Source organism: Pseudophryne corroboree, chromosome 10 (assembly GCF_028390025.1).
Source record: "Pseudophryne corroboree isolate aPseCor3 chromosome 10, aPseCor3.hap2, whole genome shotgun sequence".
In the NCBI taxonomy this organism is placed as follows: domain Eukaryota; kingdom Metazoa; phylum Chordata; class Amphibia; order Anura; family Myobatrachidae; genus Pseudophryne; species Pseudophryne corroboree.
In genome coordinates this window covers 260,572,927-260,589,950 of record NC_086453.1, presented here as the reverse complement: position 1 = coordinate 260,589,950, position 17,024 = coordinate 260,572,927, and the positions used below count along the sequence as shown (strand labels likewise).

At 46.9% G+C, this 17,024-nt stretch overlaps 1 protein-coding gene across 1 annotated transcript in view; it reads left to right on the top strand.

Moving 5' to 3' along the window:
* Positions 1 to 17,024, top strand: part of LOC134965289 (uncharacterized) — a 213,637-nt gene that overhangs the window by 50,001 nt on the left and 146,612 nt on the right. Inside the window, exon 6 of the mRNA XM_063941770.1 lies at positions 7,005 to 7,064. Within this exon, the coding sequence (XP_063797840.1) occupies positions 7,005 to 7,064 (60 nt within the window). The remainder of the gene's footprint in view (positions 1 to 7,004; positions 7,065 to 17,024) is intronic.

Sequence of the window (17,024 nt, the reverse complement as noted above, 5' to 3'; positions counted from 1 at the left end):
CAATTAAGGATGGCCTGGATTTTTTTCGATTCCATGAAAAATCCCTGGGGAGAAATAATATACCCCAAAAAGGACACCTCCGTGATGTGAAAATCACATTTCTCTAGTTTTGCGTATAAATGATTCTCCCGTAGTTTTTGAAGAACCTGACGCACATGGGTAATATGTTGTTCCATAGACTCAGAATTAATCAAAATGTTGTCTAAATAAACGACAACGAACTTTCCAAGAAAGTCACGAAGAACATCATTAATGAGGTCTTGATATACCGCAGGAGCATTTGACAGCCCAAAGGGCATCACCAGAAATTCATAATGACCCGACTGTGTGCTGAAAGCCGTCTTCCACTCATCCCCAGATCTTATTCGGATGAGATTGTAAGCTCCTCTAAGATCGTTCTTTGAGAAGATAACGGCAGAGCGTAACTGATCAAAAAGTACTGAAATCAAAGGCAAAGGGTAGGTGTTTTTAACAGAAATTTTATTCAGAGCTCGAAAATCAATACATGGTCTGAGCGACCCATCTTTTTTCTCAACAAAAAAGAATCCTGCACTCAAAGGAGATTTCGAAGGCCTAATGAAGCCTTTTTTCAGGCTTTCCTGGATATAATTATCCATAGCCGTGGTTTCTGGCCCGGAGAGGGCATATAATCTCCCTTTAGGTAAAGTGGCCCCGGGAACTAAATCTATAGCGCAGTCATAGGACCGATGGGGAGGCAGAACGTCCGCATTTCCCTTGGAGAACACATCAGCAAAATCCTGATATTCCAGAGGAATAAGTTCTGGGGTAACTGCCGCAACCCGGACAGGATGGGAAATATACTCCTTAACACAAAAAGGACCCCATTGGGAAATCTCCCCAGACCGCCAATCTATGATGGGATTATGAAAGGCAAGCCAGGGGTGACCCAAAACTACTGGAACTGCCGGACAATGTGTAAGGTAAAATTCTATTTCTTCTGAATGTAGGGCCCCCACTGTCAGCAATACTGGAGGTGTGCGGTGAGTAATAACCCCATTGGAAAGCGGACCCCCATCCAAGCCGTGCATGGTGATACGTCTATCTAAGGGTATCAGTGGAACGCCTAAAGCCTTAGCCCAAGCTAAATCCATAAAATTTCCTGCAGCTCCACTGTCGACGAAGGCCGACACCAACGAACTGAGGCTGCCAAAGGAAATCTTTACCGGAACTAATAGAGAATTATTAGAGGAGATTAACTGCAGACCCAAGTGAACCCCCTCAAAATTCACTTGGTCAGAGCGTTTCCCGGCTTGTTCGGGCAGTTACGTGCGATATGTCCCTTACCACCACAATACAAACAAAGACCAGAACTTAACCTTCTGGTTCTTTCCTCTGGGGACAGCCGGGAGATACCCATTTGCATGGGCTTCTCGACGTCCTCAGGAAAAGTATATACACATGGATTAGGCCTAAAAGTTGTTCCTCTTTCAGCCCTCCGCTCTCGGAGACGACGATCAATTTTAATAGCGAGCTCCATGAGTTTGTCTAGAGTCTCAGGAGCGGGGTACTGAAGGAGACTGTCTTTAATCACTTCCGACAGACCGAGGTGAAACTGACTGCGCAGGGCCGGGTCATTCCAGCCACAGTCGTTCGACCAACGGCGAAATTCGGTACAATACACCTCTGCTGGATTTTTGCCATGCTTAAGGGCACGTAGGTGACTCTCAACTGATGCTTCTCTATCTGGGTCATCATATAAGAGGCCTAAGGATTTAAAAAAGGCGTCTACTGATAACAAAGCAGCATCATCCGCTCTTAGCCCAAACGCCCAGGTCTGTGGATCACCCTGAAGTAGAGACATCACAATCCCGACCCGCTGAGACTCAGTACCAGAGGAACGGGGCCTTAAACGAAAATAAAGCTTACAAGCTTCCTTAAAATAAAAAAAATCTTTTCGGTTACCCGAAAAACGGTCAGGTAAATGCATCTTTGGTTCTGGAACCATACTCGGGGAGGCTCGCAAAAGATCTTCCTGCGATCTCACCCGAAGAGTAAGGTCCTGAGCCATCTGAGTTAATTCCTGTATTTGGTTAACCAAAAGATGACTGGGGTTTGGCCCTAAACCTGCCGGATTCATGAGGCCGAATTTCTAGGCCCACCAATACAACGGAAAAAATTAAACCCCCTTTTTTTTTTTTTTTTGTTGGCCGGTGATAATGTTACGATCCTGATGCTCAGGACAGGGGAGATCTTATGTAGTGAATCCTGAGCACCAAGACGGAATGCTGGGATTGGGAAATGGGAAGGAAATAGCCCCTAGCACCCTACCTCCGTTGTCTTACCCGTTTTATCAATTCACGCCTGAACGACTATGGTTTCTTGGGCCCATGGCAGCCGCGTTTGAAGGGCGGATTAGGTCTGCCCAACTCCGATGCCCCCTCAGGTCTTAAAGAGAGATAAGGCATGAACTGAGACAGGGTAATAACAAGGGGACCTCTAACTGAAACAACCACGCTAGGGGCTATAAACTACCTAAAAACTAAACGTATGTGCGGCACGCCGCCAAAGGAAAAGAACTACAAAGAAACCACTGTCCACTCCCCTACACGGCACCGCCGAGTTCCGGGGAGGACAGTGAAAGCGGAAACCTCCGCAAATGCACCAATTCACAGTAAAGTAAACACTAAGCGGCATAGGCCGCAACACGCGGCAGAAGCCACTACTATCGAAACCGGGCGAGAACCCCAGATGACAAACAGGTTCGCAAGGACTAGAAGGATTCCCAGGACCGGCTTCGGACCTCCAAAGTACCAAAGGGCAGGGAGCAAGATCCACCAAACACGGCTGACAGGAACATAGTTCTGCAAGGCAGGAACAGCATACAAGAAGCTATCACCGGCGGGGCTGCAGTGTGCTGGCTCACATAAAAAGGCCCTGCTGGCCAATAACAGGAGGGCCAGCAGGACCAGCCCCCAGACCCTAATTACTAGTTGCCGTGCAGCTGCCCTGCTGCACGAGCAACCTAATTAACTATTCTTAGCAACGGGGAACGTGGTCCACCTGTGGCGTCCCCGTTGCTATGCACCCGGCGGCCCTGCATGCTTGGCGTCCTGCGTTGCCAGGGACCCGGTGGCTATCGTGCGCACGGCGTCCTGGCGTTGCTAGGCGCCGTGCGGGGGACAGGGAAGGAGAGAGGCGCGGCGGCCGTGACCGCTGCTCAGTCAGGGCATGGCCGAAGACCGCCGCGCCTAACAAAAACATCAACATACTCCCCTTGCTGAATTCGTTTTCTACAACTCTCGCGGAGCCCTCGCAAGACCGCAGTGTAGTCACAATGAACTACGCCCGGAAAATTGCGACGCTTTCTGGCCCTACACACGCTACCAGAAACCCTACGCCTTTTGCCCCGTCTATCTCGCCTTCGCGCCTCCCGCCGCACATATTTATGAGATCTCCTCTTTTCCTTCGCCGCGCTACTAACCGCCGATCGCACAGAAGAGGATGAAGAGGTAGCAGAACTGCTATACCCCCTGTATGAAGAGGAAGATGCACTCCCCCAACTCACATCAGAATCCTCCTCCAACTCACCTGACGTCCCGGACACAGACGGCGATGTTTCCCCTTTAACAAGGCCGTCCTCCCCTTCTGCCGAATCTGAAAAAGATGGAAGAGCCACCCCAGAGGCCGCAGTCCCACTGGCGGGATTTGAAGACAACAAAATCCCCCTGCGGTCATTAAACACCTTCGGCCGCCGTATTGCCTCCTATTAAAACTGCGACTGCCCCTAAATTGCGGCAAGCTTCTAAAAACAGCGCAATGGCAGGGCCGGAAGCGCCAGGTACAGTAACGCGATCCACCGCCGCAGGCAACGCATGCCCACTCCCCGGGGACACGGCCGACATAATGGGTGCCAACGCAGCGGCCATAACAGACACCGCCGATGAAACGGCAGAGGGGTCAAACGCCTCAGCCGCACCTACTGCAGCCCCTGCATTCACTCCTTCTCCCTGCTCAGCAGCTGCCACAGCACCTCTGTCCAGAGCACGCTGCCCTGCCTGCCTCCTAACAGATCTAGAGCCTACTGCAACCTGATCCCTCGCTCCCCCTCCTGCTCTCCCCCCTGATGCAGCTCGCCTAGGCACCACCCCTCCTCTAGCTGAGACCAGCAAATGGCCACCACCCCCTGATGCCACAGCCACCTGACCCCCACTGGCTGCCTGGGAGCTTCTCCTACCAGAATGTGGAGAGCTCCCAGGCAAACTCCCTGTATCAATGGATGCCCGGTGCGCGTGCCCCCGTGCAGCCATATCACCAGAGGACCGGTGGCTACCGTGCCTCCGCCCGGCACCACTCGTCCCCGCATTAATGGGTGCCTCTGCACCCCTCACGGAGCCAGCCCTTCCATTATATTGCGGCTCGCGCGTTCAGACGCACGCACCCACCCCCTTGTGGCCGGAGAGGGAGTCCCGCCAGCGGGCTTCCCCGCTGCACTCCCCCGCCAGCTGAGCACAAGCTGCTTCTCTGCTCCCGGCCCTTTACCCGCCGCTGCCCCGGACTGATCATCCGGTGCCCGCGGGAGCAGAGGGGGAGACATGCTGCCGCGAACCGCTGCGCGCCCCCGTACACGGGCACGAGCAGCGGCGCCGCCAGCAGCACCAGCGCTCACACGCTGTGAGCCCCGGCCAGAGGGGGATCCCACGCAAGTAACCGCTGCATCCAGGTAACGGGCAGGGGTCAGGGGCAGGCGCTGCGGACGGGGCATGGTGGCCAAATACAGATGCAAAGAAACACAGCAAAAACAAACCCAAGTCCTGCCTACACATTCCTGTATCCTCAATCCCAAAATGCCTAAGCTAAACTACAAGCTATGGGGGGAAACAGTATAAAGGCAAACAAAAGCTTTTATCCCAAGCCTCTGGACAACACTTAAGGGGGGTACTCACGGAGCGATATTCTAAGCAATCTGACTAGATTGCTTAGAATATCAGCATGATCGCTCCGTGTGTAGCCCCCTCAGCGATAGCGATGCGCGGCCCCGCATGCAGGCCAATCTAGCGGGTCGCTCACTTCACCCGCTGGGTGAAATGAGCGCCCCCCCCCCCCCCCGTCTCCCCCCGCACGCTCAGCACAGATCGCGCTGTGCTGAGCGGCAGGAGAGATGTGTGCTGAGCGGTTCGCTCAGCACACATCTCTCCTGCATCGGCCCGTGGGTACTGGGCTTAACCGGACCAAAGACTGAAACAAAAGAGGCTGACCCAGCCCCCTCACCAGACTAATCATACCACTAGCCCACCCCTATACTCTATTCCTATAGGACCCTATAACTTCCACCCCTAAAGCTCAAAAACAGGCCTGCCCCCAGCCTATGGGGTTTAACCCACTCCTTTCCTATACAGTCAATTTGTTTCCTTACTGATCATGCGTCCCCCATGTATTTGTCGCTGGCTGAGGAGAGCATGGCATCCCACAGAGATTAATAATAAATGGGGTAAGAGAGAGGAGGAAAAAAAGCTCTCTGCAGTTGTTCATAAAAGACTGCAAAGAAAGATACATGTGTGAATATACAGTGCGGCTCAAATAAAAACTATGACATCTAAACCAGCACAACATCTACTAATGCAAAATAAGGCTGTCACTAACAACTGTGAACGCTGTTTGCTGAAATAAAGCATTTAGATTTAACTCAGCACAAAATATATTAAGGTATAATAAGGCTTTTTACTAACAAATAATTGTGGACTTTGTCTATTTTAACAAGTAATCTGTTACAACTGTGGTGGTCATTCCGAGTAGATCGCTTGCTGCTATTTTTAGCAGAATTGCTAATAGGCTAAAATCTGGCAGTTCTGCGCATGCGTATGCACAGCAGGGCGCACGCGCTAAGCAATTTTACACAAAACTATGCTATTTTACTCACGGGCGAACAAAGATTTTCAATCGCTCTGCTGATCGTAGTGTGATTGACAGGAAGTGGGTGTTTATGGGCGGAAACTGGCTGTTTTCGGGGAGTGTGCTAAAAAAACGCAGGCGTGCCAGGTAAAAACGCAGGAGTGGCTGGAGAAATGGAGGAGTGGCTGGCCGGACGCTGGGCGTGTTTGTGACATCAAACCAGGAACTAAACGGACTGAGGTGATCGCAATCTAGGAGTAGGTCTGGAGCTACTCAGAAACTGCAAGGAAATACTTAATAGCAGAATTGCTAATCTTTCGTTAGCAATTCTGCTATGCTAAAATACACTCCCAGAGGGCGGCGGCTTTGTGTTTGCATTTCTGCTAAAAGTAGCTAGCGAGCGAACAACTCGGAATGAGGGCCTGTATCACTAATGTTTCACTAATGAGTGTTATGCTTTTTGATTGTTTGTTAGGGTCTATATAGTCCTGATAATATTAAACTATGGATTTATCAAAATATTTGTAAGATAGATTTGGGGTTAAAGCAGGACGTTCTTATGGTGCCCACACACGGTGCGATTTGAACTAGACGCGATGCTATTTGAACTAAAAAGATCAAATAGCATGCGAGAATCGCACCGTGTGTGGGCACCATTAGGCATATTGTTATTATTGTTTTTCTTATATAGAATACATTTATATTCTAAATAGACTGTTTGCCAGCACTTTCTCTGAATTTGTTATTACCATTTGTAAAAACCACATGGACATTTTGCTTAACCATAGGAATAATTCAATATAAAACACAAGAAAACCACTTACAGTACTTTGTTTTTATTAACAGGATTTGCATTTTTATACATTTCTAAATGCCTTCCAAATAACTCTGAAAATCCAGATCCATTAACAGTGTCATCCGTTGTTGTTCTATAAAAGCAAAATAATACTGTATACACTCTTGGTATAGAGGTTCCTATGTTACACTAGTGTAACGTAAAGTTTCCATGACTAATACCAAGAACTGTATATAGTCACACATTGCACGGGGCTCCAACGGGACCTACTGTACAATTATGTACATGAATGTAAACTGCAAGTTTTTATGTAAAGACGGATGTACCATTTATACTAAAATCACTTATTTGTTAATAGTTGAACTGCTTCACGGAGATTGACGACCAAACCAAAGCTGTCTTGAAGACATGTTTCGCAGTAAGTTTATAATATCTTTAGTTGTCTAGCAACTATTAGAGTACATTAGCATGATGTACAGCAAGAGCAGTACTGCTGAAGTAATCACCCAATGGCTCCATATTGTGCACTCATTAAAATAGAACAGACATCCTTATTTACTCCATCTTGTAAAAAAACAAAACACTTTGTATATGTACATGTATGGAAGGCAGAGACCAAAAACTCAGCATCAGCACTCAGCTCTCAGAGCATCTGCCAGTCATACATCTTCATTTGTTCTATGTTTGTATACTGTACTTTCAAGAATGGACTTCACATTATGATTGCAACAAACAAGTATTAAAAACTAAGGATCAACTAGGGTTGAAGTTACGAAAAGGTTAAAAAAAGGCAGATTAGATGGGCCAAGTGGTTTTTAACTGCCATCACATTCTATGGGGGGGGGGATTCAATTGTTTGAAAACTCAGTCTGTTTTTTCCTAATAGACAGGAAAGAACAGACACCCTGCCAACTTTTCAAACTATTGAATTTCCCCTATGTGTCTATATTTTAAGTAGTGGAGTAATAAACTGGGTGTTGGTACCATTAAGGTGCTGCCCAAAGGAATTCCCTTGGAGGTCTTTAATCTTCTGTCATCTGCTCTTGACCCAGAGTTCCTGTACGGACACACTTCAGGCCACGGGGTGTAAGTTCATAACAGGTGGCTGGAGGCAAAGCAGAAGATTCTGAACTTGGACAGCAGTCAGCAGTGACTGTAGCAAATCACTATGAAATTAGTGTACAGTGATCTGTTCTTGTTCAGCAGCCCCCAGGGTGCCCCTATCGTGGTGCCCCTCTGGCAGCTGGAACCCAGTGGCCAGTGCCTCTAATGTCTCTGGAAGTTATGCCACTGCTTCAGGCAAAGAGGGAAAGACCCCCCAAAAATAAACAAGAAGGGCTACAATAAAAATAAGAGGAGTTGGAATCAACAATTACCAGATTTTTATTTATACATTATTTTATCTGTCACAAATTCCACACAATTAATAAGTCTTCAATAATAAATTGAACTTCACTAAATAAATGACTGAATATTATACAGTGTGTATGAATTAATAAAGCTTTACAATATTAACAACAGCAAATATTACAGTAAAATCAGTTCATCTACCACAGTGTAATTGTAATGTTGGTGCCAGGGACATGCAGCCAGGGGAGCCATTAATGATTTCAATAATACAAAGAGGATACTTGAGACACATATTCTGTGTCATATGTATCTTCTTTATATTATTCTAAACAATATAATGAATTCATTTAGTTTGGGAGGCACCTATAGCAGTGCCACCCATTGACAATGGTAACGGGGATAAAGAGGGGGGCGGGGCCAAGCCATGGACAGTAAAAGCCCATTTAAAAAACTGGAGGAAGCTGCGCTTATACAAGTGCCTCAGTGACAGGGGCGTGCTTTCAGCTCACATGAAACACGCCCCTGTCAGTGATGCAGATGTGATTAGACAGCGGATCCAGTGCTAGATAAACTGTCCAATCACCCACATGTGGTGGGGAGACAAGGATGCAGATCATGGCACACACACCATTATGTTTTTGCAAGGTGCCCTGCGTACATAGAGTATGTGGGTGCTGTCTGGCTGGTGTATGTGTGGCCGTAACTAGACTGGGGTGAGTGGCTGTACATTGGGGGTGGTAAGCCCACCTCTGCAATCTCCACCTACCTGGCTCAATGCACTTAGGACTTGGAGCAATGGGCTCGGCCTCTTAGTGCCGCTGCCGGCACACTTAGAGCATAGGAGGTGAGGCCCCGCCTCATGCCTGATAGATGTGCTGGGAACAGCAATGTCGCTGCTTTTACCTTCTCCCGGTGTGGCTCTCACCAGCGGCGGTGCGTTTGCTTCCTGCAATACAGGGTAAGAGAAGTGGTGGCTGCAGGAGAGAGGTGCAGGCTGTTTTAATGAGAGGTGGTTGTGTCACACGCCAGAGGCGGCGTTCGCCGCGCTTACCCCTGCGTGCCTGCTGATCTGTGTTGCGGCCTTCGGTGGTCCACGGGCTCCGGCGTCTGGCTGGCGCGGCTCCCGGCGGTTCCCCGGGGCAGGGGCGCCGCCATGACACCCGGCAACACGTGGGCGGGGAGAAGGTGACGTCATCAGATTGTTCCACCAATCCAGCGGAGGCGGGAGATTCAAAGTCAGACGCCGGGCAGAGCATCGGCGCCTGAGTATCGCCTTTTCCCCTGAAGTGGATGCCAGTGCTCTTGTTCCCGGCGAGTCTCTCTGCAGTTGTACTCCAGTGTCTCCGGAATTTCCAGGTGCCAGTTGCTGCACAGTTTCCACCGTTCCCAGCGGCTGGTGTGTTCCTCTGCGGTCCAGTCACCAGTGCTTCTCGGAGTCAGCGTGGGCTGCGAGCTAGACACCGCTCTCAAGTTCTACAAGTCATCAGTGTCTTTAAACACCGCTCTCAAGTTATACAAATCATCAGTGTCTTTAACCACCGCTCTCAAGTTCCTATAAATCATCAGTGTCTTTAACCACCGCTCTCAAGTTCTATAAATCATCAGTGTCTTTAACCACCGCTCTCAAGTTCTACAAATCATCAGTGTCTTTAACCACCGCTCTCAAGCTCTACAAATCATCAGTGTCTTTAAAACATCGCTCTCAAGTTCTACAAATCATCAGAATCTTCAAACACCCCTCTCAAGTTCTATAAATCATCAGTGTCTTTAACCACCACTCTCAAGTTCTACAAATCATCAGTGTCTTTAACCACCGCTCTCAAGCTTTACAAATCATCAGTGTCTTTAAAACATCGCTCTCAAGTTCTACAAATCATCAGAATCTTCAAACACCGCTCTCAAAGTTCTACAAGTCATCAGTGTCTTTAAACACCGCTCTCAAGTTCTACAAATCATCAGTGTCTTTAAACACAGCTCTCAAGTTCTACAAGTCATCAGTGTCTTTAAACACCGCTCTCAAATTCTACAAATCATAAGTGTCTTTAAACACCGTTCACAAGTTCTTCAAATCATCAGTGTCTTTAAAAACATCGCTCACAAGTTCTTCAGTCACCAGTATCTTTTAACATCGCTCACAAGCTCTTCAATCATCAGCATCTTTAAAACATCGTTCTCAGTGTCTTTCACCATCACTCACAAGTACTTCATTTATTAGCATCTTTAACATTGCTTACAAGTTCTTCTATAGGCCTGGACATTCCCCCATAAGTTCCCTCTCTGCTATGTGACATTGTGTTGCTCCCTTCCTGCAATAAAGTTCTTCAATATTTTCACCAAGCCTTACTGTCAGAGTCCTGTATGAGGAAGACCTATATCAGGCCCTCCCTGTTTTGACCCAACTGTGGTTCCTCTTCCCTACCATCGGAAGAACCCCCGAGTTCACAACACCCCCAACCTAGGTCAGTGACAGGTTGTATGCACTTGTTAATATCAGGTGGGGATGGGGCCAGGGGATGCTGGGCAGACAGCAGCACACTCAGTACGCTGCTCATACTCTGCCTGCATGTGTGCTTGTGTGTGTGTCAGGACAGCTACAGTGCTGTTATATTTAAAAAAAAATGTGTTCTGCAGGGATCATAAACTAGGCAGTGAAGGCGACGATGGTTGGTGGGACCCAGGGGGACTCTCTGTCAGCTGCCACTGCCTAGTTGTGTATGGTGATTTTTTTCTCTAACATGGCCACAAGCAGCGGGCGTGAGGGGCCGCAATCGAGGAATGTGGGGCGAACAGCGATCAGGTGACTTGGAGGAAGTGAGCTGCGATAGGGGGAATGGTGGTTGTATGAGCTATGATCATCATACTGTAGGGGTTACAATATTTGAATCAGCCCCATCATGCCAATGTCAACAGTGCTCTCATTAGCCAAAGCCGTTATTAGCTCTGCTGCCAGTACCTAGACTCGCCTGGTGCAGGTCTAAAATGATATCCTGGCTGTGGGTATCCCGGCCGCCAGAATGCCAGCAGTTGGGCGAGTTCAAAAGAGACCCTTGCGTGCACTGTGGCGCACTACACGCTATTTATTCTCCCTCCAGGGGTGTCGTGGACACCCCAAGAGGAAGAATAGTTGTTGGTATCTCGGCAGTCGGGATCCCGGTGCCGGTATGCTGAGTGCCGGGATCCCAACAGCTGGGATATCGAATGCTTCTCCCTGGTGGTGGTGGGAGCCTGACAGCAGCAGCCACAGCCTGGTGGTTTCTCTCTGTTACCCCATCGCAGCTAGCGCTAGGGAGGAGGCAGAGCCAAGTGCAACTAATCTGCGGCAGTCCCGGAGGCAGAGGTAAGTCCAGAGCTGGGGGTGCGTGCATCGACAGGCGTTCTTCCCTCTCCTTCCTCCTCCTCCGCCCTCCCAACCCACAGCAGCAGCAGCATCGACGCCTGCATTCTCCTAGACCGGGGGCTCTGCACAGGGCATGTCTGCCCAGGACCCAGGTGAGAGAGGGGGGCAGCTGGGCTGGGTGGGAAGTGACTGGACAGCTCACCCTCAGATCCTCTACACCCACCCAGGTGACATGGGTTGCAGGGAGGTTTTGTAGAGGGAGAATGCAGAAGCCCATGGGTGATGCTGCCCATGCCATCCTGTGCTGTCTTGGTACTTTAGGTCTGTATTGTAAATACAGTATATACACAAGGCTGCAGTACCAGCGCACCTACCATGCCCTCTACTGTATCTGCTGTTCCTAAAAAGTGAGCTGTGGTTTGTGTTCTTGTGCTGCTGGGAATGTAGTGGAGAATGGGAGAACCCAGTGCCTCCCCAGCCATTAACCTCCCCGCACGTTACTGGTTGGTGCACATTTGTGGCACATACTGTATAACATTTTCTGAGGTAAAGTCTGCAGCTGCACAAAAGACATATACAAGTTCCTTAATAGCTATGTGGATTTCCATGACTTGTGCCCTGTTTCACCGTCTGGCTATGATAATTACAGGTTGAGTATCCCATATCCAAATATTCCGAAATACGGAATATTCCGAAATACGGACTTTTTGGAGTGAGAGCGAGATAGTGAAACCTTTGTTTTTGATGGCTCAATGTACACAAACTTTGTTTAATACACAAAGTTATTAAAAATATTGTATTAAATGACCTTCAGGCTGTGTGTATAAGGTGTATATGAAACATAAATGAATTGTGTGAATGCAGACACACTTTGTTTAATGCACAAAATTATAAAAAATATTGGCTAAAATGACCTTCAGGCTGTGTGTATAATGTGTATATGAAACATAAATGCATTCTGTGCTTAGACTTAGGTCCCATCACCATGATATCTCATTATGGGATGCAATTATTCCAAAATACGGAAAAATCCGATATCCAAAATACCTCTGGTCCCAAGCATTTTGGATAAGGGATACTCAACCTGTATCACATATTAATGCTGGAGACTAGTGACCTCTACAATTCATGGCTGTATATCTGTGAAACATATCTCAGTTCCTAAATAAAGGTAACGGGATCCGTTCCTCATTGTTTGCTCAGCTGCGCTGTCTGTGTAGCACAAAATACTTTCAAGATAATATTCATAGGTTTTCTGACAGCAAATGGCTAATTGCTTTTCTGCTGTCCATACACCTGTAGTCTGTGATACATGATCTCTTGGCAGTGATTGGCAGCTGGATAAGAAAATGGCTGACTGGGTTCTGACTACCCAGGTGACAACTATTTGCAGAAGGTTATGTCTACCTTATGGTTTACAGTCTCACAATATTCAACATTTTAGTCACACAGCCTCTTTAGGCCCCTCTCTCTCACACACATGTGCCACACAGACACACCCCTACAGGGCCGTAACTAGGTGTGTGCGGAGTGTGCCACCGTACATGGGCCTTTATTCCGAGTTGATCGCTTGCTAGCTACTTTCTGCAGCTGTGCAAACGTATAGTCGCCGCCCATGGGGGAGTGTATTTTTGCTTTGCAAGTGTGCGATCGCATGTGTATCCGAGTGGGACGAAAAAGTTTTTTGCAGTTTCTGAGTAGGTCTGAACTTACTCAGCCCTTGCGATCACTTCAGCCTGTCCGGTCCCGAAATTGACGTCAGACACCCGCCCTGCAAATGCCTGGGAACGCCTGCGTTTTCCCTACCACTCCCAGAAAACAGTCAGTTGACACCCCTAAACGCCCTCTTTCTGACAATCTCCTCGCGAATGGATGTGCGAATGGAATCGTGGCTAGAAGCATTGCACAGCAGCAATGCTGTTTGTACACATACGGCGTGCATGCGCAATAGTAACCTGATCGCTGCGCTGCAAAAATCGTCACCATGCGATCAACTCAGAATGAAGCCCATAGTACTGCAGGGTAGGGGGCACTTGCCAGTTATCTGTTTTAATACTTTTATTTGCTGCTCTCCCATTTTTGAAGCTGAGCAACCTCAGCGAGCCTATCTCACCCCACCCCTTCCATCGCTAATACCTATACAACATTCATGAACTTAACTTGGGAGCTCTTATTCAGCCACACTGTCCTTTATTACATTTCAAAATGCTGACATACCCGGCATTCAAACCCATTGCCTGAGTCTTTGCAGTAAGTCACTATTTATTGAGCTACCTGCCCTTGCATAGAAAGCTAGAGAATTGTAAGCTAGAGATTTCTAACTATTTGAAGCTTACCTTGCTCTTTGTGAAAAATTATCAGCATTGCAGCTAAGTAGATCTATATAGTGTGTGGCTGCAAGGGATTGGATGTGTGGCTGCACGTTACAGAGATCTGCTCAATTGCAATGCTGATTGTTTTTTACAAAGTACAAGTAGCTACATATAGTTAGAAATCTCAGTTTTTATGCAGGATCAAATAGCTCAATGAATAAGATGTTTGACTGTAATGCAACAGGTTATAGGTTTGAATCCTGTCTATATCGGTATATTGAAATGTTATTTAATAAAGGGTATTGTAACTGAATAACCGCAAGCTCTCTAGTTAAGTGCATGAATTTGGTATAGAGAGGATTTGTGTCCAAATCTATTTTCTTGCAGAGTTCTATGAATATATATATATATATATATATATATATATATATTAGAGATGAGCAGGTTCAGTTCGTCGAGATCCGAACCCCCCCCAAACTTCACGTGTTTTTCCCGGGTCCGAGGCAGCTTCGGATCTTCCCGCCTTGCTTGGTTAACCCGAACGAGGCCGAACGTCATCATCCCGCTGTCGGATTCTCGCGAGATTCGTATTCCATATAAAGAGCCGCATGTTGCCGCCATTTTCACTCGTGCATTGGAGATTGAACAGAGAGGACGTGGCTACGTTCTCTGCCTGAAAAGCTCCATATCTGTGCTCAGTGTGCTGCAAATATCTGTGCTCAGTGTGCTGCATTGTGGGGACCACCAGTATATTATATTAGTACAGTAGGCCATTGCTGTATCTTGCAGCTCCGTGTCAGACTCAGTTCTAGACAGTATCCTGATCAGTGCTCAATATCTGCTGCACTGTTGTGTGACCAGTATATACTATATATATAGTAGTACAGTGCAGCATTTTGGTGACCAACAGTATATAGTTGTACAGTACAGTAGGCCATTGCTGTATCTTGCAGCTCCGTGTCACTGCAAGTATCCAAAGCTGTGCTGCATTGTTGTGAGCAGTATATAGTAGTACAGTGCAGAATTTTGGTGACCAACAGTATATAGTTGTACAGTACAGTAGGCCATTGATGTATCTTGCAGCTCCGTGTCACTTCAATTATACATACCTGTGCTGCATTGCTGTGAGCAGTATATATAGTAGTGCAGTGCAGCATTTTGGTGACCAACAGTATATAGTTGTACAGTACAGTAGGCCATTGCTGTATCTTGCAGCTCCGTGTCACTGCAAGTATCCATATCTTGTGCTGCATTGTTGTGAGCAGTATATAGTAGTACAGTGCAGCATTTTGGTGACCAACAGTTTATAGTTATACAGTACAGTAGGCCATTGCTGTATCTTGCAGCTCCGTGTCACTTCAAGTATCCATATCTATGCTGCATTGTTGTGAGCAGTATATATATTAGTACAGTGCAGCATTTTGGTGACCAACAGTATATAGTTGTACAGTACAGTAGGCCATTGCTGTATCTTGCAGCTCCGTGTCACTTCAAGTATCCATATCTATGCTGCATTGCTGTGAGCAGTATATATAGTAGTACAGTGCAGCATTTTGGTGACCAACAGTATATAGTTGTACAGTACAGTAGGCCATTGCTGTATCTTGCAGCTCCGTGTCACTGCAAGTATCCATATCTTGTGCTGCATTGTTGTGAGCAGTATATAGTAGTACAGTGCAGCATTTTGGTGACCAACAGTTTATAGTTATACAGTACAGTAGGCCATTGCTGTATCTTGCAGCTCCGTGTCACTTCAAGTATCCATATCTATGCTGCATTGTTGTGAGCAGTATATATATTAGTACAGTGCAGCATTTTGGTGACCAACAGTATATAGTTGTACAGTACAGTAGGCCATTGCTGTATCTTGCAGCTCCGTGTCACTTCAAGTATCCATATCTATGCTGCATTGCTGTGAGCAGTATATATAGTAGTACAGTGCAGCATTTTGGTGACCAACAGTATATAGTTGTACAGTACAGTAGGCCATTGCTGTATCTTGCAGCTCCGTGTCACTTCAAGTATCCATATCTATGCTGCATTGTTGTGAGCAGTATATATAGTAGTACAGTGCCACATTTTGGTGACCAACAGTAAATAGTTGTACAGTACAGTAGGCCATTGCTGTATCTTGCAGCTCCGTGTCACTTCAAGTATCTATATCTATGCTGCATTGTTGTGAGCAGTATATAGTAGTACAGTGCAGCATTTTGGTGACCAACAGTATATAGTTGTACAGTACAGTAGGCCATTGCTGTGTCTTGCAGCTCCATGTCACTTCAAATATCCATATCTGTGCTGCATTGTTGTGAGCAGTATATAGTTGTACAGTACAGTAGGACATTGCTATTGATATAATAATACTACTGGCATATACTTCCACACATTAAAAAATAGAGAACAAAAATGTGGAGGGTAAAATAGGGAAAGATCAAAAGCCACTTCCACCTAGTGCTGAAGCTGCTGACACTAGTCATGACAGAGACAATGAAATGCCATCAATGTCGTCTGCCAAGGCCAATGCCCAATGTCATAGTAGAGAGCGTGTAAAATCCAAAAAGCAAAAGTTCAGTAAAATGATGACCCAAAAATCTAAATTAAAAGCGTCTGAGAAGAAGCGTAAACTTGCCAATGTGCCATTTACGACACGGAGTGGCAAGGAACCTGCTGAGGCCCTGGCCTGCGTTCATGGCTAGTGGTTCAGCTTCACATGAGGATGGAAGCACTCATCCTCCCGCTAGAAAAATGAAAAGAGTTAAGCTGGCAAAAGCACAGCAAAGAACTGTGCATTCTTCTAAATCACAAATCCCCAAGGAGAGTCCAATTGTGTCGGTTGTGATGCCTGACTTTCCCAACACTGGACGGTAAGAGGTGGCTCCTTCCACCATTTGCACGCCTCCTGCAAGTGCTGGAAGGAGCACCCACAGTCCAGTTCCTGATAGAGATGAGCGCCTGAAATTTTTCGGGTTTTGTGTTTTGGTTTTGGGTTCGGTTCCGCGGCCGTGTTTTGGGTTCGACCGCGTTTTGGCAAAACCTCACCGAATTTTTTTTGTCGGATTCGGGTGTGTTTTGGATTCGGGTGTTTTTTTAAAAAAACACTAAAAAACAGCTTAAATCATAGAATTTGGGGGTCATTTTGATCCCATATTATTATTAACCTCAAAAACCATAATTTCCACTCATTTTCAGTCTATTCTGAATACCTCACACCTCACAATATTATTTTTAGTCCTAAAATTTGCACCAAGGTCGCTGGATGACTAAGCTAAGCGACACTAGTGGCCGACACAAACACCTGGCCCATCTAGGAGTGGCACTGCAGTGTCACGCAGGATGTCCCTTCCAAAAAACCCTCCCCAATCAGCACATGACGCAAAGA